This window comes from Gracilinanus agilis, chromosome 4 (assembly GCF_016433145.1).
Source record: "Gracilinanus agilis isolate LMUSP501 chromosome 4, AgileGrace, whole genome shotgun sequence".
In the NCBI taxonomy this organism is placed as follows: Eukaryota; Metazoa; Chordata; class Mammalia; order Didelphimorphia; family Didelphidae; genus Gracilinanus; species Gracilinanus agilis.
This window is the reverse complement of record NC_058133.1, coordinates 195180529-195204673: the sequence shown is the minus strand read 5'-3', so window position 1 is coordinate 195204673 and position 24145 is coordinate 195180529. Positions and strand designations below refer to the sequence as shown.

Here is a 24145-nt window from a genome sequence, read left to right as displayed (position 1 = left end):
GGGGCCCGGCGGCAGCAGCTGCAGCCGCCGCAGGACTGGAGGCCCACCTGGCGGCGCTGGGGCTGGGGCCAGCCGGCAAGGGCCCGGGACCCGCTGGGGGCAGCTGTCCATGCGCCCCGCAGCCGTCCGCCCCGCAACCCCAGCCGCCCGCCGCGGCCCCGCAGTCCGGCGAGGACCCAACGGAGACGAGCGACGCGCTACTGGTGCTGGAGGCGCTGGAGTCGGAGGCCGAGAGCCTGGAAACCAACAGCTGCTCGGAAGAGGAGCTCAGCAGCCCGGGCCCGGGGGCTGGCGGAGGAGGAGGCGTCGGCCGCCACGCGTCACTGCAGCCCCTGACCCCCGAGCTGCTGCCCGCGCCCTTCCCGCTGCAAGACCTGGTGCCCCCGGGGCGACCCTCCAGAGTGGAACCCCAGCCGCCCCCGCAACAGCAGCAGCCCGCTGCGCCGCTCCGGCCGCCCCTGGGCACCTCTCGCAAGGGCTCGCTTAGAATACGCCTCAGTCGCCTCTTCCGCACGAAGAGCTGTAACGGGGCCTCGGCCGGCGGGGATGTGGCCGGCAAGAGGCCTCCCGGGGAGCTAGCTGCCTCCTCTGTGAGTCTGACCGACGTGGGAGGCCCCAGGGCCGGGGAGTCTGAGGCGGCGAGGTGAGGGTTTAGTTGGCAAATCCCGCTCTTCCCCCCTTTATCCTCTGCCCTCCTCTCTTCCTACTTCTCCCCTTTTTTTCCCTCCCCCTTCTCTCCTCTCTTTACTCTTACCCCCTCTCCAACCTTTCTTCTCTCTTTCCCTTCTCTCATCCAACCCTCTCCTCTCTTCCCTCTTCTCCCCCCCTTCTCAACCTTCTCTTTCCCCTTCTCTGTGTTGCTCCTTTTTTTTCCTCCCTTATTCCCTTACCACCTTTCCCTAATAGGCTATCCCTGAGATTTCCCGGGACTAGGTTGAAATGAGTAAGACTGGAGCAATGGCAGGCATCTCCTATTACCCTTCCAGTATTGTTAGTGAATGGCAGTAACTCATTGGTAGAGGAGAAGGCATTTAAAGTCACCCTTGCTCTTCTCAGTTAGCCAGTGCAAGTCTCTTGAACATACACTGTAATGACCCGTTCTTGGTTTTAAGTTTCTATATAATGTCCTCTGTCCTTCCCCTCTAACATCGTGAGTAGCTTCTCTGGATGATTGGTATTTTGGGACTGAGGTTTGGATGTTTCTTCAATTTCTTCAAGAGGTTTCCTAGGGCAGTCTAGACAGAGTTCACTTGCTGGCTAATGGTATAGAAAGGCAGGGCAGTTTTAATCCTTTCAAAACTAGGCCAGAACTCTAGCTTTGGAAACTTGCTTAAGTTCCCCATGTGTACTATACAGGATCCAAACTGGTGTATTTTAGGGCCAGTTGATGAAAATTCTGAATTAGAAAAGGACCTTAATTTCCTTAATTTTTTAATGGAGGTGTAATTTTCTTTTAACTATATGGCTTACTTAATCCTAGTACTATAATGCTTATTTAGAAGACTGGATAACTGGTTTCTGTCTGGTGGCACTGCAGTTTCTCTTGTAGTGACTGCCATTATGGTTTCACTTCCAGGTTTTTGTTTTTTGTTTGTTTTGGTTTGTTTTTTGACTGGTTTATGTAGCTTATGAGTGACAGATTCTTGAGGAAATCTCCATTGTACTGGATTAAACTAGGGACATTTGGCAGTGCCTGGAAGTAAAGAATATAGGATTGAATCAGTAACTGGTGGTCTGAGTAGGAACCTCTGTATAAGCATTTGGCATTGTCCTCATTTTGGTGAAGTTCCATTTTTTCTAGGAGATAGGAGTATAAGGTTGATTTGACTTTGCTGTTACTTCTGAACAGCCTTGCTGTCTGTTCTCCTTGGAGATCAGATCATACTTGTTTCTAAAAGAGCTGTCAGTGCATTTTCCCCCTTTAGTTGGGTGAATGTTTGCCCCTTAAGTATCTTTAATGGATTAATGATGGGAACTGAAGACTTGAAGTGTGGCTGCTGAAACAGCTTTTTGTGGTGGGTTATGGACTTGAAGCTCCACTTACTAGTGGAAATTAAATTTTTATCATTGGTAGGAATTGGTGGGGGGGAATCAAGCCAAGTGCAATGACATAAGATAGTTTGCTAATGTTCATGTAATTTGTATTGCCTTTGTTTTTTATCAACCAGGACTTGGGTCTATGATTCCAGAGACTCCAAATATAAGGTATGGTGTAAAATTAGCTGCTTCAGTCAACAGATTTGAAGTAAAAAATGCACATATTGTTACATGGCTTTTGCCTTTGGTAGCAGAAATTAATGACCTTTGGGTGTTCTGGATCCTACTTTCACAGTGAGCATAATAAAGATTTCTGCTGCAAAGCAAATTGCCTGATTGCTCAGCAAAGGGCTTAGTTCAGGATACTGTCAAATTATGTTTTTTGGTTCAGGGACTTTCTGACAAAGGTATCAAGGTAGTTAGTTGTGTGTGAGCATGTCCAGTGTTAGACAGTGGCCTTTTGGTGGAAGAGTGATGAATTGGCTATCTAGATTTAGGATGCTTGTTTGAGTTCCAGCGTCAATTTGATGACCTTGGGCAAGTGCCCACCTCTTTTGTGTGCCCTATTTCCCATCTTTAAAATGAAAGTCTAGCCCCTGCCCTCTCTTTCCCTGCTTTCAGAAACAACATTTTGTGTTGTTTGGAAGAAAAGCTAGGATATGATTGCAGTAGAAGTTAAGTCCTTTTTAAGTGCTTGGCTATGGTGCTGCTTGTCATATTTCCCATAGCTTATGATGTGCCAGTCTTGCTGGCAGCCTCACAGCTGTGAGACTTGTTAAAAGTCTGTTCCTGGTATCTATGATTTCTATAGATCTTATTAGTTTGACTCTTAATCCAGCCTTGTTAGGGGAAGGGAAGTAAGTAAGATTGTGGTTCTTTGAATCAGTGGGACCTGGTGGAGATCAGACACTTGAACCTCTAGCCAAAGGGTAGATGCTTTGTTTCCCAGTTGCATGGCTGGAGTTAATTATGGGCCTGTGCTTTCATTGTAGCATAGTTTGCCTTTTACTTACCCCTGGGTATGTTCGCTAGTATCTCTTCATTCCCCACTCTCCCTAATCCCCTCCCCTCTCACTTTTCTTATAGTATGTTATGTAGTTACCACAAGCTATTTCACCTGGCTTAGCACTTCTTTTAATATTTTGGCCTTAAGCAACAACTTTAGTTCTTTTAGTTTGACTTTAAAACTGCTGCATGGATTTGCCCCCTTGCATTCTGAGGCCTTTGTGTTTAATCCCAGTTTGTTTAGTGAACACAGTTCAAGTGAGGAAAGAATTGGACCCTACTAGCTCATCAAATTTCATTCCATGGAATCAGGCTAGCATTTATAATACAAATATTGGAACGAGAACAGCAAAGCTACCACATATGGGTCTAAGTCTGGATACAACATTGTTTCAGAAAAGCCAGAGCAATATCCAAATCTATTTCAAATGTGTTGAAATGGTTGCCCTTTGGATTTGCAAGGAGGAGGAGGGTAGCTTCATTTAATATCCTGTTAACCTGATCCTGGCCTTCCTAAATTACCTTCCAGATACATACACATTTGGGATCTTGGTGCCAGGTGTTTCTATGCATTCTTCTAGGCAGAATTCCTTTAGGAATTAGTTGATAACATTTTTTGACAGGCTCCATAATCATGCATTTGAGGTGGAAGGTGGGTAGAGACAGCATAATTATGATACTTTTTTTTTTTTTAATGTGTATGTTTGGAAGAGGTGCTAATCTGGCTTGGTACCAATTTGGGTTCCTGCTCTTATGGAAAGATCTGACAAATTTATGAAACCTTCATGTTTCCTTGCAGTGGTCATTGTCCAGGGGATCTATTTCTGAATTCCGTCATGATATTCCAAATGATTTGACTTTTCAGCTACAAAGCTTTACCATTTTGGTTCTGTCATCTTGTTGATACCTAAAACTGTTTTCTGTCACCCCATAAATGGTTAACATCCCCCATCAGAGCTTGATATATTCTCCACTCTATCCTTCCCCCTCAAAAAAAAAAATTTCCTTTAAACAGGTCTCCATGTATGTCTATAAGTCTTGAATTTTTCACACCCAGAAATAATGGCACACTCTGAGACTTTAAAACTCTGACCCTTACTACTTGGTTTTCCTTAAAAGTTCCATCATTGGGTGCTTGGAGTTGATTCATGAGAGTTAATTTTTGAATCTGACCTTGCAGCACAGAGGCCTTTGTATTGGAATTGAAAATAAAACCCAGAATTTCTGTGCTTTCAGTACATGCATGAAAACTAACTAGTTATCTATGTACTGTTTTCTTCATAAGGGATCTAGATAACTATTGGGCTATAAAGCTTGGGGGTTTGTGTATGACAACCTAGATTGGCTACTATATTTTGTTGTGAAATTCTTTTATTATTATTATAAACTTGACAAGTGTAAATAAACATAAATACTTTTTTTCACAAACATTTTCATATGTAAGAACAGAAGAAAAGGATTTTATGTGAAACTGTTAATTTTTATTATGTATAGCTTTTTAAAAAAAATCCTTACTCCTATCTTAGAATCAATATTGTGTGTTGGTTCCAAGGCATAAGAGTAGGGAGGGCTAGACAATGTTAAGTGGCTAGCCCAGGGACACACAGCTAGGAAGTCTAGTTCTATTCCCTAAGCCACATAGCTGCCCCTCTTTTCATAATTTCTTATGGCCCAGTAATATTTCATTGTATAAAAATACCATAGCTTATTTTTCTGTTCTCTAGTAGAAGGACATTTCCTTCATTTTCAGTTTTTTGATACAAAAAAAAAAATACTACATTTTCATGTAGTTGTTGATAATTTCTCTTCTTTTGAAAAATGTCTCTTCATATCCTTTTACTTATCTATTGGGGACTGGCTCTAGCTCTTAATATATTTGTATCCATTCCCTATATACCTTGGATATTAGACCTTTATAAGAGAATTTTGCTTCAAAGATGTTTTCCCAATCCACTGGTTCCCTTGGAACATCAATTTCCTTGATTTTATTTGTGCAAAAATTGAAACAGATTTGTCCATTTTGCTTAATGGGATCTTTTCCTTTCTTGATTAAGACCTCTTCTTCTAATTATATTTGTGAAAGGTTTCTTCTTTCTCCATTTTGTTTCTGATGCGACCTTTTATATCTGGGTTCTATTTCAGTTTGTAACATTGTGGTATATGGTATGAAATGTTAGTCCAAGTAATTCCTGCCAGACTGCTTTTCAGTTTTCTTAGCAAGCAGTTTTTGTTGAAAATTGAATTCTTAACTGGGTAGTAGAAGTCCTGGTGATTATCAAACACTATGCTACTTTGTTTCATTACTTCTGGGTCCTGTGTGTTTAATGCTTTTCATTGGTCAGTTTTTAAATGCGCCCCCCCAGTCATCCATCCATCTATCTATCTATCTATCTATCTATCTATCTATCTATCTATGCCCTTACCTTCTGTCTTAAGAGTTATTACTGTGGTGGCTCCAAGACAGAAGAGTGGTAAGGGCTAGGCAATGGGGGTTAAGTGACTTGCCCAGGGTCACACAGCTAGGATATGTCTGAGGCCAAATTTGAACCCAGGATCTCCCATCTCTAGGCCTGGCTCTCAATCCACTGAGCCACCCAGCTGTCCCCTTGGAGTCATTTATTTTTCAAGGGATATATACATCTTAGAGAATATATATGGGAGATGAATGAGGAAATGAATGGAGGGTAAATGAACTAGATTTGACTTTAACAGATACCTGTAATAGCTATAGACAAAACCTTGCATTATCTCAGTCTATACTGTAACTTTATTTTCACCTTTTTTAAAGGCTATGAAATGTCTATAAATTTGTTGCTGCTAATTTAGTGATTTGAATTGTGGAATTACTGACATTTGGTTAATGAATGTCCAGAACTGTTAACCCACTCTATTCAGTAAACTCATATACTGCCATGTTGAATTTTCACATTTGCCTGCCCCAGTCTCCTTCATATTGCCTGACTCTTTACATATTTTCTGTTGCTGGCAAGGATATAATGACATTGCTGTGTCCTGGCACACTGTAAGAGGTAGGGAATGGTATGGACAAAAATAGTGTATTTGTTGAAAGAATTTCAACTAGGTTGCTGATACTAATATTAATTAATTAACATTGGTTCCAAAACTTGATATATCATGCCTAGGATGATCTCTTATTTGGGTAGCTCTCCGGAGAGATATTAGGAAGTGAATTTTTAACCTTTTAGTTGTTTATACCTCTCCTACCTGTGAGTTCTCCATATAAGGGAAATCTTTTGGGTGAAACTGTTTTGGGCTTTTTCATTATGGACCCTAGGCTTTAGGTTCAGATACTTTTTCTGTTCCATGCTTGTTGAATTCCAGATCCTAGAAATTACCCTCCTCCTCTTCTTCCTCTGGGTTTCTAAAATGCGGAGGCGAGAAGATGAGCTGAAGTGAGAAGGCCTGCACAAGATGTGTGCATTTTGAGTACTGCCATTCCTCTGTGTTTGGCACCAAAGAGACTATAGTCTCCAGCATGGGCAGATGGCAGAGTAATGTAGTTTTCTTTGGAAAAAAGGCAAATGGCCAAATGGCTGAGGTGTGAACCTTTTGAAAGGCCAATGCTTTAGGTTTCTGCTTATTGAGTTTAATGTTGTGCCCCCAACTTATTCTTTTAAAAAATCATTCTGGAAGCTGTATAGCAGACTAAAAGATGTCTATTCACTGAAGTTAAATCTTCCTTTAAGGAGGACCATATATATTTGAAATGAGCTTCAGAAAGCTATAGGCAACATGGTAAGCACTGCTTTTGAATATATCTTATTTTTATACAGCCAACTGAGTTATTCAGGAGTAGATTTTACAGAGTATGCATTAAGTTAGAGTGTGTGCCTGTTACCAGCATGAGTAGGGTACAGGGAAGAATCTAAAAGTAGCCAGGTCGAGGAAGCTAGACAGCTTCTCAGTTTTCCTCCTTTACAGTATTGCTTTATTATTTTGTTTTGAAGGTATGGGAGTAGTGGCATCTGTTTTACATTGGCTGGGACAATTCTCTTGTAAAGGAGGCAAGACTGTGGTCCTTTAAGTTATATTCTATTGGGGGTGGCAGGAACACATTTATATAGTAATTAAAGGCGATTGAAATAGATAGGCATGAACAGCTGGGGTGGAGGTCATGTAAGAGGTGGTGTTTGAGCAGACCTTTGAAGGAAACCTGGGATTTCTTAAAACCCTTAGAGGTCAAAGGCAGTGGATAAAGAGCCTGGCCTGGAAATGGGAGGTCCTGGACTCAAATGTGACCATAGACATTTCTAGCTGTGTGACTCTGGGCCAGTCACTTAACCCATATTGCCTATTCCTTAATCATGTGCCTGCCTTGGAACTGATACTTATTATTGATTCCAAGTCAGAAGATAAGAGTTTAATTTTAAAAAATCCTTAGAGGTTAAGGCAGAGGTATTTTAAGCTTTGGGGAATGATCTGTATAAAGATGGAGGATGTAATGTGTATGAAGAATAACAACATAAATAATATAAAAATAATAGCCTGGCTATAACTGTATTTTGACCTTAGAGGTAATAGGGAGTCCCACTGAATTTTGAGCAGAAGAGTAGCATCAGAAATGTGCTTTAGAAAAAAATCACTTGGGCAGCTGTGTGCAGTATGGATTTGAGAAGAGAGAGACTTGAGTAAGGGAGACCAGTTAGGAAGCTATTGTAAAAGTCTAGGAGGTGGCAGTCCGTATGATTAAAGAGGACAGACAGGCAAGATGATGTGCAGAGAGAATCATGGGGTTCTGTTGCATGCCAGTGCCAAGCACTGAACTGGATGATGGAGATACCAACAACAAAAAAAGAGGAGGAGGGACACCTGCTCTCAAGGAGTTTTCCCCTCTCCCAATATAACTCCCCTTTAACTTCTCCTGTTGGTAGAAAGCATAGTTTTCCTTCCAAAGAGATCTTGTCTTAGTGGATCAACATTAAAACTAGTTTAGATTTGAGACTGAGCATTTGAGGAGGAAGATAAGCCAACTTGTTTGGCTTTGCTGTATGTAATATATATGAAATGAATATAGATATTTATAGGGGGTAGGGAGCAGTTGGGGGAGGGGTATTAAGGAAGGCTTCATGTAGAAGGTTGCATTTAAGCTGAGTCTTGAGGGGAAGCCAGAGGCAAGAGGTAAGGAGGGAAACCATTCCAAGTATGGGTTTGTCTTCATTAGAGCCTTCAGGAATATTCTGGTTTCTTATGGAGCAGCCAAGTGTAACTGAGGTATTAATTAGTATGACCATAACTTTTCTATGATGTTTTGTCAGGAGACTGTTTTCAGGTTGGTGTCCAGAAGGAAACCCAAGTTCTTAATTTCATAAAGATACCCTCCTGGGATAGAGGACAATGCTGATAAAAAGCCTTAATAGCAGGACAGAATTTGAGAGATTAAGAGTAGGAAGGGTTGGGGAAAGGTGTGGGTTAGGGAACAAAAAAATTAAGTCTAGAAATAGACTTATAATAATAGGCTTTTCTGTTTCCTTCATTGATTTCATTTAGGTGGAATGGGGTAAGAATCCTTTCAGGGTGAGCAACCATTAGCCAGTGATGGACAGATGATGGGGCTTTGACTAGATTCAAGAAAATGCCTATTAGGAGAAGTTAGAGGAAAGCATTACATATCATCCTTAAGCAGTTCAGAGAGGATAGGAATTGGTCTCATTGGGTTCTGGACTATGCCCAGCTTACTCACTGTGGGAGCTCACTTGTTAATTGATGCTTACGGTTTTCAATTTGACTATTCCCTGGGGTCTTTCTTGAGGGCTTGGAGACCTCCTGGTTTATTTGTGCAAAAGTAGTTGAGAACTACATATGTCTCCGGTTACTGTCCCCAAGTTTAAGCTCATTCCATGGTTATCTTATAAAGCTTCCCATTCTAACAGCAGTTCCCAGTGGGAAAATCGATGCTATGCTCTGGCTTCCATTCAGGTTTGGAGCCTCTTTCTTGGCTCTCATATGAAAATCGACTCTGCATCTGATTCTTCCTCCTGAAATGGATTTGCTAATTACCACTCAAGGTATTTTACTCTTCTAATGTGCTGGGGTATGGATAGAGATCCATAGGGATTTCTTATTGCTTTGTAGGCTATTGAATTCTGAAGCCAAATCTGTTCAAAAAGCTGCTTAATTATTTCATTTCCCCACCTTTTAAATTTTAGGCTTTATTACAAGATTCTTACCAATAGTGACTAGGGATTTCTTTTGTTTTTCAATGTATCTGAAATTGAGTTTTCCAGTAAATTCAATGCACAGGTTTTCTTTCTCTCCCCTCATTCTTTTTTTTCCCCCCCTCTCCCAGGAAACCCAGGTTGACAAGAACTCAAAGTGCCTTTTCTCCGGTCTCCTTCAGCCCCTTCTTCACAGGTAAGCCAGGTATACTTGTGCGTCTGGTCACTTCTCCTTTTACAATATCTCTTAAGTATCTATCCCTTCCTATTGCCACTACACTAGCTCAGGCCCCCATCACTCCTCACCAAGCCTTTTTTTTTTTCTTTTTTTTTTTTTAAATCCTTACTTTCTGTATCAGTAATAACTCTTGAGACAGAAGGGCAAGGGCTAGGCAGTTAGGGATAAGTGACTTGCCCAGGGTTACACAGCTAGGAAATGTCTGAGGCCCCAGGTCCTCCTAACTCCAGGCCTGGAACTTTATCCACTGTGCTACGTAGCTCTCCCCTCATTAAGACTTTTATAATAATCTCCTAATTGTTTTCCTTTCACAAATTTCTCATCTCTGAAATCTATAAAAGCTCCCTATGGCCTCTAGGACAAAAAAGAAACTCCTGTGCTAGGCCCTTTGATATCTGGCTCCAGCTTACCTTTCCAAATTTATTACATAGTATTGTATATCACATGTTCTGTAGTCTAGCTAAATTAACTTTGTTGCTATTCCTCACATATAGCATTCTATCTTCCAGCACTATGCCTTGTACCAATTGAGCTCTATATCTGGAATACATTACCTCCTCACCGCCACCTTTTAGATTCTCTAGTTCTATTCAAAGTTTATCACAAACACGACCTCCTTCATGAGGTCTTTCCTGATTTCCATGTCCCCATAGGCTAATCTGCCCCCCCAATTATCTTGTAGTTTCTTTGTGTAAATTTTCTTCCTCATTTGCATGTATATTATTTCCCCTGAAAGAATATAAACTTCTTTAGGGCAGGGACTTCTTCATTTCTGTCTATGTTTACCTAATGCCTTGTCATATAGTATCTGCTAGGTGCTTGGTAAATATTTGCTGATTGATTTCTGAAGCCTAAAAGGAAGAATGGATCTGTTATAAAATGCCCTTCTGGATGGGCCACAGGGCTGTTTTTAATGGTGTTAAGTATATTATAGAACTTTAGGACTCATTAAATACAAAGAAGGATAAATGCTTGTCACATGAAGTAAACGGCACTTGCCTTTAATTAGGTAGCCTCAATGAGGCTACCTAATTCATTATTATAACATGAGCATTAAAAATAAAAATTGCCAATTTATATGACACAAGGTCTACAAAACTCCTAGTGCTGCCCAAACTAGATTAAAATGTAATTGGGAAATGTTTGGCAAAATGAATAAAAATAAAACATAATGGGGGGCAGCTGGGTAGCTCAGTGGATTGAGAGCCAGGCCTAGAGACAGGAGGTCCTAGGTTCAAATCCGGCCTCAGACACTTCCCAGCTGTGTGACCCTGGGCAAGTCACTTGACCCCCATTGCCTACCCTTACCAATCTTCCACCTATAAGTCAATACACAGAAGTTAAGGGTTTAAAAAATTAAAAAAAAAATACAACATAATGTTAATTTGTGATTTTCTAAGTTGATATGCTGTTTAAGGGGATCCTTATGTACCATTTTCATTTTCTGTTTGAGTTTGACACCACTGTCCTGGAGGATCCAAGGGTTAGCTAGTGGACTGGATTCAGGATTATATAGTGTTTTTTTTTAAAGACTTCTGGTAAAGGGGATTTGGTAGTCTTCTTGTGTTGCCTGTTCTTGTGTCTGGTTGCTTTTGCAACTGTTAGGGAGGTTCTTCTTTGTGTCCAGTGTAAATCTCTTATTGTAGTATTAGCAGAGAGCACTGTTAGTAATACAGGAAGGGAGCTATGGTGTACTTTAGGAAGCAGCTTCCTGATTTGTGTGAGGAGGCTGTTTAGATAGTGTTATGCTTCTGCTTGAATAGGCTGTAGTGATGAATAATCTTTATCAGAATAAAGCCATGAATCTTTGTTATTTAGGACTTGTGTGTTGAACTTTGGTAAGAAGTACTAACCAGTCAAAAAATCTTTTTGAAATTCTTCTTTCTGAACCCTACCAGATTTTGTACCTTTGCTTAGTATGGTGATATTGAAGAAATATCAGAACTGGACAGTAGGTTGTTTTCCTACATATGTGATGTGGGGAATGATATCACATTGCTCTAAGCTTTGAATTTAAATAATCTTTTTTTTCCCAATTACTAATTTCTCCCTCCTTGAAGTTGAGAATGCTCAGATTTGTTAAATGAATCAAGGGTCTTGTATGGACTCCCTGAGCTTTCATGATTTCATATGCAACTTGTAAGAAATGATTAACATTTGCCATTTTGGACATCTTCATTCTCATATCAGCGAAATAAGATTGTTAGGAGTTGGATTTTTAGTGATGACTTGATTTTGCATATAGAACTTGACTCCATAGCAAGTCCTGTATGATTTACTAGATTCTGGCACTACATTCTTCTGGCAGATGCTGTTAGATGCTGCTCTGATTACCTTTTAGATTCCCCCCTCCCCCCACTCCATAGTTCTCTCTGCTCCCTATAAAGGTGATAGTGGTGGTAGTTAATATGACTCCTTTTATTCTGGAATTCTTTTGATTCTGATGAAGGTGTTGACCACTGTTTTATAACTGAGGGATTGATTTTTTGTCTTCTGAATGAAACTAATATTCTTTCACCAACGTCTTACTGAAGTGTTCTTGTAGCTGTTGTGACCTTTTACTGGAGTGATTTTTAGGGGTATAGGTATGGTTTTCAGCCTGTGTGGGTTTTCGATTTTTGGATTACTCTCAGATTTAAAAGAAGACTAGTGGCAAAGTATCCTAAACATCAGAACCATATAGAAGGAAATAATTGCTTCATAGTCTTAACTTTTGTGTTCTTGTCAGTGTCCTCACAAATATTTTCTTCCTTCTTGCAAGTGCCCTGCCTTATTTGTTGGAGTACAACTTTCCAGGCTGATCCTTTCTTGTTTCAGAAATCTGTGAATATAAATTGTGATAGGGAGGTCAATGAATGTGTGTTTATGTATATATATCTTCCCTCCTCCAAGGTCATACAATAAGTTTCATTTTGTTTTGGTTTGGTTTTTAAACTCTTACCTTCCATCTTGGAGTCAATACTGTGTATTGGCGCCAGGGCAGAAGAGTGGTAAGGGTAGGCAATGGGGGGTCAAGTGACTTGTCCAGGGTCACACAGCTGGGAAGTGTCTTGAGGTCAGATTTGAACCTAGGACCTCCCATCTCTAGGCCTGGCTCTCAATCCACTGAGCTATCCAGCTGCCCCCCATACAATAAGTTTTTGACAGAACCTAGACTATGGATCTTAAGCCTGTTTCTACATATCATTTCAACAAATACTTCTTATTCGGTGCTTAATAGTCAAAATAGGTAATGAGGTTTAATTTTTTTCTTACTGTGCAGTGAAGACTTAAGCTCTTCAAAATAGGTGTTGGACTTTTCGAGAGTTGTGGCCTCTCCAGCCATTCTTGACTTCTGCTTGCTTCAGCCTCTGCTTTGTACCTTTCTGTAATATGCTTGCTCCATGAATCAATCCCTTAGGTGAAACGGTGTCACTTGTGGACGTGGACATTTCTCAGCGAGGTCTGACCTCTCCACATCCTCCAACTCCCCCTCCTCCTCCACGAAGAAGCCTCAGCCTCCTAGGTATAGTGCTTCTCCTCTTCGTTCTTTCCTGTCCTTTGGGAGGTGGGGCGGAAGGAGTACTTCAAAGATAGATTTTACTTTAGTAGGAGGCAAGTGAGCCCACAATGGATTCCTAATTCTGACCTCTCTGGTTTCTTACAATCCTTTCTCCTTTCCTTTGCCTCCCTGAAGCTGAAATGCTTGCATGTTGTGATACCATTGCTGCTGCATTGGCTCCAGTTTTTCATTTCTGCTTTTCCCTTGGGTCTCCTTCCACTGAACTACTTCAGAAAGAGAATCATTATTTTCCCCAAAACATATTCTACCCAAATCTTTCTCCCATTCTGCATGCTAATTCCAGCCAACTTAAGATGGTTAAAGGGATCTTTAACCCTTTAACCCTTCAAAGGCAGGATGGAGGGTAGGACCTTTTTGCTTTAGTGGATGTCCTGTTGCTTGCTACCCCCACTGCTTGCTTTGTTCTCCCATTTCTGAACTGCTTGCTTTTGTTCTCTCTTCTAGATGATATCAGTGGGACGCTGCCTACATCTGTCCTAGTGGCTCCGATGGGGTCTTCCCTGCAGTCTTTTCCCTTGCCTCCACCTCCTCCGCCCCATGCCCCAGGTCAGCTTAGCTTTAGTGGCAAGACTTGAGAAAGTAGGGCATGTGGTGTGATTAGCCTGGGGTGTGTTCATGTGGTAGGGATTGGGGGTTGGGATGGGTGATGAGTGGATGAAGGGAGGAATTCTATTTGAAAAATCCAAAACTATAAGAAAACTTAAGTCTTGCCTCCTTGGCTAGGCTAGGCTGCTAGGATGAGTCTGAGCTGTCCATTCTCTAACATCTTTCTTTTGTAAATGAAGATTTTATTTTGTGAAGTGAAGATCAGATTTTATTAGGACATGGGGTCCCCTTATTGAATATTCTCTTTGTTTGCTACTAGGAGTGACTAGTTTGTAGGCCTTGCATAGTTGTTGATCAAGAAATTGCCCAAATCTTTTTCTTTTAACAGTAGAAGGGCTTTATGAATGGTACCATGTTTTTGCTAAGCTTTTGGTTTTTACTGCAGCCTTTTAAATAAGTACCAAACATGTAGCAGTCAATACCCACTTTTTTCAGCCTACCAGGAAATTAATAAAATAAAATAAAATGAATGAATTGAACATTCTTTTCTACTTGCCTGGTGTAAATTGTTACTCTCCCTGGGCAAGTAGGCGAGTGACTATTTCCAAGGCTGTTTTACCTGGAACTTTACCTCGATGTGGGAGAAGTTGGAATCTGCTCTAGGCTGGTGAAGTCCCTGAAGTAGTCACCTTAGTCAGGTTAGTGAGTTGCTCCCTTTTTCCTCTGGTGGGTTGAAAGACCCCAACCCATTCTTCACTAGCCTTCATAGCACACATAAGCCCACACAGCTTTCCTTTGGCCCATCAAGCTCTCTCCTATTGCTTTGGCTTTTCCCTTTTCCAGCTTAGCCTCTAATGCTTTGCCCCACTCCCGGAAATTAATATCTGTTTTGGGGGAGTGAACAGATGACCTCTGTTGCCCTGCAGATGCATTTCCCCGGATTGTACCCATCCGAGCTACTGAATCCCTACATAACCAACCCACCCAGCACCTTCAATGTCCTCTCTACCGACCTGACTCTAGCAGCTTTGCAGCTAGCCTTCGGGAATTGGAGAAGGTAGGATTGTGCTGGGGACCAGAGGTACCTTCCTTCCCATACTCCAATTCCATACCCCACCACTGGGGTGCCCACTATTCCTTGGCCTTCCCAGCTTTTCCTTTAGGGCAGGGGTTCTTAACCTTTTTTGTGTCAGAGACCCCCTTGGTAGTCTGGTGAAGCCCAGGGACCTTTTTTAAGAAGAAAATTTCTTAAAATGCATAAAACAAATAGGATTCAAATGGAAATAATTTATACAGAAATATAGTTATATTAAAAAAAAAGTTCACAGACTCCTGATTAAGAACCCCTGCTTTAGGGAAGGATGGTTTTCTTTGCCCCATTTGCCTATAGTTAAAATATGGTCTACTCTTGTTAAGTCCAAGGAGAAGGAAGGGAAAATTAGATTGTTAATTCATAAAGACTTTTGAATGGTAGAGAAAGTCTTGTTTGGGGGTGGGTATTTATATAAGTAGCTGGATAACTAGCCATATCAGTTTATACCAGTGTTTCTTAGTGCCCCTGGTCATGGAAATATTAGAATTACTTTCTTGGGCCTGTAAAGGTCTAAAAAAACAAGGAGTTTCTTGTCTATTGCTAATAGGCAGGGCTGTTCCCAACACATTTAAGCACCAAAATATCTTGAGGATATATTTTTCTTATGGTGGGATGGACTGTTTTAAATCATTTACCATTTCTCAACTCTATTAACCAAAATCTTGCTTTTGTCTTGGTAGTGTGGTTGGTATTGGGGGCCTATGAATTGGGAAGATGCTGAAATGAAGCTGAAGGGGAAGCCAGATGGCTCCTTCCTGGTACGGGACAGCTCTGATCCCCGATATATCCTGAGCCTCAGCTTCCGATCCCAGGGAATCACACACCATACCAGAATGGAGCACTACAGAGGTAAGAGCAGATCCCTGTGAAGAGTTTTAGAATCACAGTATTTTAGAATTGGAAAGTACTTTAGAGTTGAGGTTGAGGTTAAGAGAAAAGAGCATCATCAGTGGTTATTTTCATGCTTACTGTAGTTAGACCCTTGTCTTAGAAAATTTAGGCGGGGGAAAATGTGTAGTGCAAAGAAGTAGAAAACACCATCTTTACCCTTGATATTTACAGTCTATACAAGTACTGTATGTACCATTTTTATGTTGTTTGGCCTTAACATCTATATAAACTTGTTTCAGTATTTCCTTTCAAAATACACTGCCTAGGAGCTCCTCACTGAGAGTTTGAATGTGTTCCATTATTTCCAGATAGTGATCTCTGCTACCTTACTTATAAAGGGGGGAAAGAGAAGGATTAGACTGTAGATAAGAAGAAATATGACAAAAGAGATTTCCATGATAGCAAAAGAGGAGAGGGTTTTGGGGTCAGGGGCACAGAGAAGAGTCTATTTAAGGGTTTTCTTAGTAACATGTTTCCTGAGTAAGAGTGAGTGACCATCATCATTGGGGAGGTTTCCAGTAATAAGTAGCACTGTAGTCCTTTTGATAGAAAGAAGAGGGGTCATTAGATAAATTCTCCAGTGCTTTGGCTATAATTATATTTAACATCTAGAGATATTTGCTGTTAGTATTTCTAGCTCATATGAACTGGACAGGTGTACAAGTGGAGTTTTTTTGCTTTGATCTCATAGTTCTGTTTTGAACTTCTTGGCATAGTATTCTCACCAGCTCTTTCTGCCTATCAGAATGCTAATAAAAATGTCCCTCATGGTCAGCTTTGAAGCCATTAAGACAGAAGTCCTTTTTAGGAGGAACATAAGGTCAGTGAACCTTCAGCTACCAAACTTTCTCATCATCAAGTGATGCTTAACTCTCCCAAAATCCTGTTTGATTAGAAGTTGACTTGTTACCATTCTAAGGAAGTTGGATTTTCACTTTTTTATTTGGTCTGTGCCCAAAGGCTTGTGGTAATAATTGAGGTTTGACCTTGGTAATAATTAACCCTCCATCATAATTTCTGTATACTTTCAACAGAAATGGGAGCGTACAGATCCTTTGAGGATGTCTTTTGTTCACTTAAGGTAGCAATCTTAACTTTTCCCCTCTCTATGTTTAGCCTAATGGAGCTCATAATGTTAGGCAAGCTCTTAAGTCTGCATCATTTTTGTGGTAGGAGTTGGTCATTTAGGTCAGCATGAACTCTATTTTCATCATTCTCTAGTAGACTCTCTCCCCCACCCCACCCCACCCACCTCCCAGAAGGAGAAGAGGAAGGAATTTGATTCCAAAGGCTTGGGAATTAATTGGTGTAACTGTGGGTCAGCTGCTACCTTTTCCCCAGCTGTTCTTCAAAAAAATTGCAGCACCAAGCACTTTGATAAACCAGTGAAAATGACAAATGACTAGGCCACAGAAAAAGTAAAGAGATAAATGTTTGACCTTCACATTTCAGGTAGGGAAGATACCAGAAACAACCATTTTAAATGCCTCTCCAGTTGCTTTTTTCCCTTCCTAAAGATGCTTTTCTTTTGGGAATCAATAGAGTTTTTAATAGAAACTTTATGTAGCTTTTAGGCGCCAGTTAGCAGTGGAACATTTGTCTTCTTTTTAAAGAGACACCTTGAATAGTGAATCATCCCCTTCTGTGATCAGTATCACTTTTTAGGACAGAACCTTTTGGATGCTACTGATATCCTACTTTTAGAAAACAAAATCCAGAATATTTAGCTTCCTTCTTTTCACTGGGAACCTAACATTTCAAGGGGAAATCTCCCTAACATGTTAGGGCTTGGGAATCTGTAGGTAAAGAGGAGAAGATTGCGAGTTCACAGCTTTCTGTCTTGTCTATCCCTTGCTTAATGCAAGAAGACAAATGAGATTCCTAAAGATTTAACTTGTTGATATTTTTAGTGTCACTATTCATATTTTTACTATTATTTTAATTATTTATTTGATGGGTGAATTCCCTAGAATCCTATAGTGAGAGGTAAAGCCTAAAAATGAATTTGGAATGGATAAGAAATTAGGGTTCTTTCCAAAAGATAACAGTTTGGAGGTGATGCAATACCTGGACTTTAGCTCTCAGAAATTGTGAGTTATGTGGATCCTTCTAATATCTTCCGTATGACAATGTTCCCTTTTTGTAGCTTACTAAACTTACATCATCTTACTTAATACAAATTAACTGTTACTTCAGTATTGCCGTTAAAATCAGTGCCATTTTCCTAATGAAGTTCCTAATGTAGTGGGTTTGGCATTCCACAACGTTTTGCCTTGTCAGATGTTACCATGAGCCTGAAAAGGTTTGAGACTCATTGTTCTGATAAAGAAAACATCCCTACCTTCTTTTTTTAAAAACCTTTACATTCTGTCTTAGAATCAATATTAAGTATTGGTTCCAAGGCAGAAGAGGGCTGGGCAGTTGGATTAAGTGACTTGGCTAGGGTTACATAATTGGGAAGTATCTGAGGTCAGATTTGAATCCAGGACCTCCTATCTCTAGGCTTGACATTTTCCAGTGAACCACCTAGCTAAGTTCTTCCCCTGCACCCCTGCCACCCCTTCCTTGCCTCCATCTAATATGACTTGTTTTTACTTTCTAATATAAAGGAACTTTCAGCCTCTGGTGTCACCCCAAGTTTGAGGACCGTTGCCAGTCAGTGGTGGAATTTATCAAGAGAGCCATTATGCACTCTAAGAATGGGAAATTTCTCTATTTCTTAAGGTCAAGAGTTCCAGGTAAGTTTTTAGTGTTTTTTAACTCACTTGAATGTGATACTGTTCTATTTGAAACGATTGTTTTATATTTTTATTTTTAACATTGGTTTTAAAAAAATTTGAGTTCCAAATGCTCTCCCTCCCATCCTCTTCTCCCCCACTCATTCAGAAAACAAACAATATGTCAGTTATACATGTGAAGTCATGCACAAATTTCTGTATTAGCCATGTTGCCGAAAAAGAAAGTGAAAAAAGCATACTTCAATTAGACCTCAGTTCATTAGTTCTCTCTGGAGGTAGACAGCATTTTTTATCATAGATCCTTTGGAATTCTCTTGGATCATTGTATTAATCAGAGTAGCTAAGTCTTGCCCAATTAACCATCATTACAATATTGCTGTTACTGTACAGTGTTTTTCTGGTTCTGTTTACTTTGCATCATTTCATATAAATCATCTCAGGTTTTTCTGTGAAACCTTTCTGTCACTGCTTCATGGCACAATAATATTCTATCACAATCATATACTGCAACTTGTTCAGCTATTCCTCAATTGATGGACATCTCAATTTTTATTTCTTTCAAGTTGTTGTTTTTTATTGATATTGTTGTAGCCACTATTCTTGCTGACATGCAAGGTGGTGAATCTTTCATCTTTTTAGCAAATTAAGGATGAGTCTCTAATTTCAGTTCTATCGTCCAGGCATCTAGTGAGCAATTGATACTTGGTGGTGGTCCTTTGTTCCTTTTCCCTAGTTATCTGAGCATTTATATGAGAATTTAGTAATATAAATCAGCTCTATAGGATTAATTTGTGCTAAAGTAGAAAAGTAAGCAAGTACTTGCTTAGCAAAGCAATTGTGAATGTCAGGGAAACCGATTTTAATTAGAGCCTGTTAAAAAATTAAAACAAAACAAACCACTATAATTTCTGCCCACTCCCCTTCTAAGCCCACCATCAAACAATAGATATTATTTGTAACTTGCCACCCCTACTAGCAGTGACAGTACAAAGATTGCTCTTCATGTGAAAGATCTCAGCAGTTCCCATCTTTTGCTCCTGTCTTTATTTTTCCTGCCCCCTAAATTGGGAGCTGACAGCATAATCCTATTTTAAGAAGGAAATATGGCTTTAACTGGGGGGGGGGGGGGGGGGAAGGAGATATAGTTTTAGTGCATTAGCTAGAATAAAGGGAAAAATCTGCAGAATCAAGACTCAATTTAAGATGAAGGTTTTGTGATTCCCCTTGGGACCCATTGTAGCCTATGAGTAGGTCTGGCATGGAAAGAATTCCCAAAAGTGAAGACTGCAGGAAAATCTCAAGTAAAATGTTTGTTACAGGATTGAGCCAGATTATTGAAAGGTTTGAAATCCTGATAATTTAAATAAGACATGATGGATTGTAAATTAACTCTTCTCACTTCCTTCAGTGTAATGTCAATGCAGTTGGATCTCATGTTTGGTAAGAGGGAGAACCTGGGGGACAGTTAGGGCTCTGACTTGCCTGTGGAATTTTCATTTCTTAGAATTGCTTCTGTACGCAAAAAGATGTCATCTATTTGGAAAGAATTTAACTAAGATTTTCATGAACTTAAAAGGAAGTATTAATGATAAATAAAGAATCGTAACCTAGTTCAAAAAGGAGATTTTTGAGAGGACAACTCAAAAATAGTTGTGAATAGGTAGGTACAAGGAAGGATAGTTTTCTAGGATGTTTCTGGACATGTTTTATGCATGTGGGAGATCTTGAAATTTCCATTAAAAGGAGGTTAGAGAAGGGTTTGAGAATTTTTTATATTTACAACTGAAATCACCTCTAACAAAGTTAAATTTTGCTTGTCCCTATAATGTGGGTACTTTGTGAATTCAGCTTAGCACAAATCCATTTCCATTACTAGAAATACTATAAAAATACTACAAAAAGTGCATGTCTTGCCAACTCTTGTTGGGAGAATCATTGTTATATAAAGTATGAAACATTTATTTTAGTTATACAGTAGACAGTTGGGATAAATTATTTTAATGATGAGTGTGAGAGGATCAGTGAACAGTTGGCTTCTAACTTAAAACTTGGCTGATTCCTTATAGGGAGCTGTGCCCCTAAGGCGTATAATGGCTTACTAGATGGGGCCTGCCTTGGCATACTTGTTTTACCCCATCCTTTTCTGAGTTTTGCTACTCCAGAATTCATTTTTAAGGCATTATTTAAGTTTTTTGGAGGATAATTTGTTAAAAATCAGGCAGGTCCCCATACCTTTTTCTCTCTCATGGCTTATAGGCCTGTATTTTAAGAACCATATGCCAAGCTCTGCCAAGGTTGGAGCTCTGAAATAAGACCATTTATATAGCTAACTGTGTCAAGTAGTGGCCTAATTGTCAGGGATGTATTGAAGTCAGGGCAAAAGTTTCTGAACTATAGGGAATGGTTAGGCATTGCAAACTGAAGGTTAGTTACCCAGTCTCCCTTTCTCTAAAGGCATTTTCCTGTGGAGCTAGGAGAAAGGGGGAGGAGAATGATGTCACTGCTTGGGCAGAAGAATAGCAGTTAGGGAAGAACAAGTGCTGATCATACCCTGTCAGCTGCTGATGTTGGATTTTTGTATGTTTTGAATCCCTTCAGTATGACACTGTCCTTTGGCAGCAACAATCCAGATAGGTGAGTTTATTTTGGGCAAAGCTGACTATTTCATGCAACTAATTGGTCAGATCAGCATTGGAGTGTTAATGTTGGTTTAAATTGCTGCTTGGGGGGCAGCTGGGTTGGCTCAGTGGATTGAGAGCCTGACCTAGAGATGGGAGGTCCTAGGTTCAAATCTGGCCTCAGACACTTCCCAGCTGTGTGACCCTGGGCAAGTCACTTAACCCCCATTGCCTAGTCCTTACCACTATTCTGCCTTGGAGCCAATACACGGTATTGACTCCCAAGATGGAAAGTAAGGGTTTAAATAAACAAACAAATAAATAAACAAATTGCTGTTTAGGAATCCAGGAGTAGAAGGTAACAAAATAGGCAAATAGATATGGTCATTAAAATTCAAGTAGGTATAAAAATCAGATAATCACATACTCCCCACCCCAATACCTGCCCCAGATATAGGATATTGATTTAGACCTAGAAGGGACCTTAAAAGTCATTTAGTCTAACTCCTCACATGACAGATGAGCAAATTCTCAACCCAATTGTTGTAACTTATTTAAGGCTATGCTGGCAGTTGGTAGGTCTTTGAACTCCAAATCCACAATTTAGGGAGTAGGCATATAAATTAGTTAACTTATCAAAAATGTCATGTGGAATTTAAAAGTATCTCAGTTATTTCCCCAAGCCCCTCTCCATCAAAGCTTTTTCTGTCACAAATTTAATTTAACTAAACTTTAAATACTTAAATATTTAATTAAACTTTTGAATGTAAATTTAAGTAAACTTTAAACATTCTTTTACTAGGGAGATGGTAAATTCAAGGAAGCAATAGCCACCAGAATGTTTTATTTAGTAAAAGAAAGACTTAGCTAAAACTAAAAACTGGTATTATTTGAAATGAGGGAAATGCTAGAACAGGAGCTCTTAACCTGGGGTCCATGAACTTGGTTTTAAAAAATTTAATAATTATATTTCAATATAATTGATTTCTTTTATAATCATATATGTTTTATCTATTTAGAAACATTCTTAGAAGGGATCCATAAATGTCCTGACTGCTAACGGGGTCTAGAACACAAAAATGATTTAAGAATCCCTGGGGGCAGCTGGGTAGCTCAGTGGATTGAGAGCCAGGCCTAGAGACAGGAGGTCCTAGGTTCAAATCCGGCCTCAGACACTTCCCAGCTGTGTGACCCTGGACAAGTCACTTGATCCCCATTGCCTACCCTTACCACACTTCTGCCTTGGAGCCAATACACAGTATTGACTCCAAGATGGAAGGTAAGGGTTTAAAAAATAAAATCCCTAACCTATAAGCTTTCCTGATAAATACACTTTTACACTATTATCTGACATAGTTCTAGATGTACTAAGCTTTGAGAATGTTTATTTTTTTTAACCCTACTAAGAGAGAAAATTAGAGCTATACAAAATAACAATTCATTTAGAGAAACAAAAGATCCAAAAGCTTAAGGAAAATCATGAAAAAAGTAAGAATTAAAAGTAAATAATACATTCGGATATAAGTAAACATCAAAACCATTTGATACTAGTTGAAAAATAGACAACCAGATCAGTGAAATGGACTAGTTAGGCAAGAATCAGAAACCAATTCGATAATTCAGTGCTTGATTAAACCAAAAAACATAAATTATTTGGTGAAGAACTCTATATTTGGCAAGAAATAGAAAAACAACAGTTTGATAGAAATTAGTTTAGATTTATACCATATACCACGAGCTCTAAATGAATTATAATAATAGCTAACAGTGATTTTATAGTTTGCAAAGCATATTATATATATTATGTTCTTTTCCCACAAATAGTCCTGTGAAATAGATGCTGTTGTCTTCATTTTACAGATGAAAAAACTGAGTCTGATAGAAATTGTGACTTGCCCAGGGTCAGACAGCTAGTAAGAGTCTGCCTTAGCAGGATTTTAATTCAGGTCCTATTGAGTTCAAGTCAGTTAACTTACTATGCCAGCTCAATCTCAATATGAAAGTTCATGCCATAAACAATTAGAAGAGAACAAGATCAGTTATTTTTCACAAATTTGACTAGGAGGAAGACTTCTTAACAAGGGATAGAAGTTATCACAGAAGAAAAAATAGGTAAATATAAACAAAATCAGTACAACTAAGACAAGCTGTTGATTAGGGGGGAAAATCTTTGAGCAAATTATCTCTGAAAAGAGTCTGATAATCAAGTAGAGAATTAAGACATATGATCCGAGAAACCTTCAATTCTCCAATGCCCAGCTAGTCAATGGAAGTGAGCAAATAGTTCTCAAAAGAATTAGAAATTAACTGTATGATAGATTCCTCCATGTACATGATGGATCAGGAATAAAGAATGAGAAAGGTCAGACTTGTAGACTACAAAAAATATACATGCTCTATTCAGCATGAAAAATGACTTCAAGAAAATTATCAGTGGACATGGTAAACACTGATGAAAAAAATCAGGAGAAAGGAAATTTATACTTCAATGATAGGATATGACATCAATGATGTGGAGATAATTCTTGAATCAACTATGTCAGTATAGTCAGATCACAGGCTAGTTTGACAAAGAACAAAGTTAGTATGAAGATGGGAAAAAATAAGAATGGAGATTGAAAGAAAGAGGGTACTGTGGTGGTAGTATGAAGGCAGCCTTGATAGTATAGCTAGCAATCTGGTTAGTTTGTCTGCAGTCAAAACTGTGATCATGTCTATGTTTTCCATTAAAGGCTATAAGAAAATGTGCAAAAATATGTATATCTAAGATATCTAAAAAATAGAAATCTAAGAGAAATATTAAATAAAACAACCCTGAGGTTTCACCTTACACGAGTAAATTGTCAAAAGATGCTAAAAAATGGAGATAGTTAATGTTGGAGTGGCAATGGAAAAACAGACATTCTGAATTGGTCAAGCTATCCTGGAAAGCAATTTGGAATTAGGCCAAGACAGTGATGTTGCTAGGATCAAGAGATCCTGCTTGCTGGCATATCTCCCAAAGCTGTCAACATAAGCTTTTACAACTTTCAAAATGGTCTTTATTTACAGTGGTATTGTCCTTGTACAAATTGTCTTCATGGTTTTGCTCATTTCCTTCTGCATTAGTTTTATACAAGTCTTCAGAATCTTTATGTCATTAACTGATGGAGTATAATTTGTTCTTCTGATTCTTCATTTGGATCACTTTTTTAGTTGTTTCTTGGAAATTATTACCTCATTTTTAAAAGCAGAATAGAAT

General features: G+C 39.4%; 1 protein-coding gene across 1 annotated transcript in view; it reads left to right on the top strand.

Annotated features, from left to right (window-relative positions):
- Window positions 1–2: 2 nt before the first annotated feature.
- The window catches only part of SOCS7 (suppressor of cytokine signaling 7), a gene marked incomplete at its 5' end in the record, with an annotated part of 40578 nt that continues 16435 nt past the window's right edge, over window positions 3–24145 (top strand). The window contains 7 exons of the mRNA XM_044675109.1: window positions 3–643; window positions 9350–9414; window positions 12857–12961; window positions 13463–13564; window positions 14491–14621; window positions 15338–15506; window positions 18158–18286. Coding sequence (XP_044531044.1) covers window positions 3–643; window positions 9350–9414; window positions 12857–12961; window positions 13463–13564; window positions 14491–14621; window positions 15338–15506; window positions 18158–18286 — 1342 coding nt within the window. The remainder of the gene's footprint in view (window positions 644–9349; window positions 9415–12856; window positions 12962–13462; window positions 13565–14490; window positions 14622–15337; window positions 15507–18157; window positions 18287–24145) is intronic.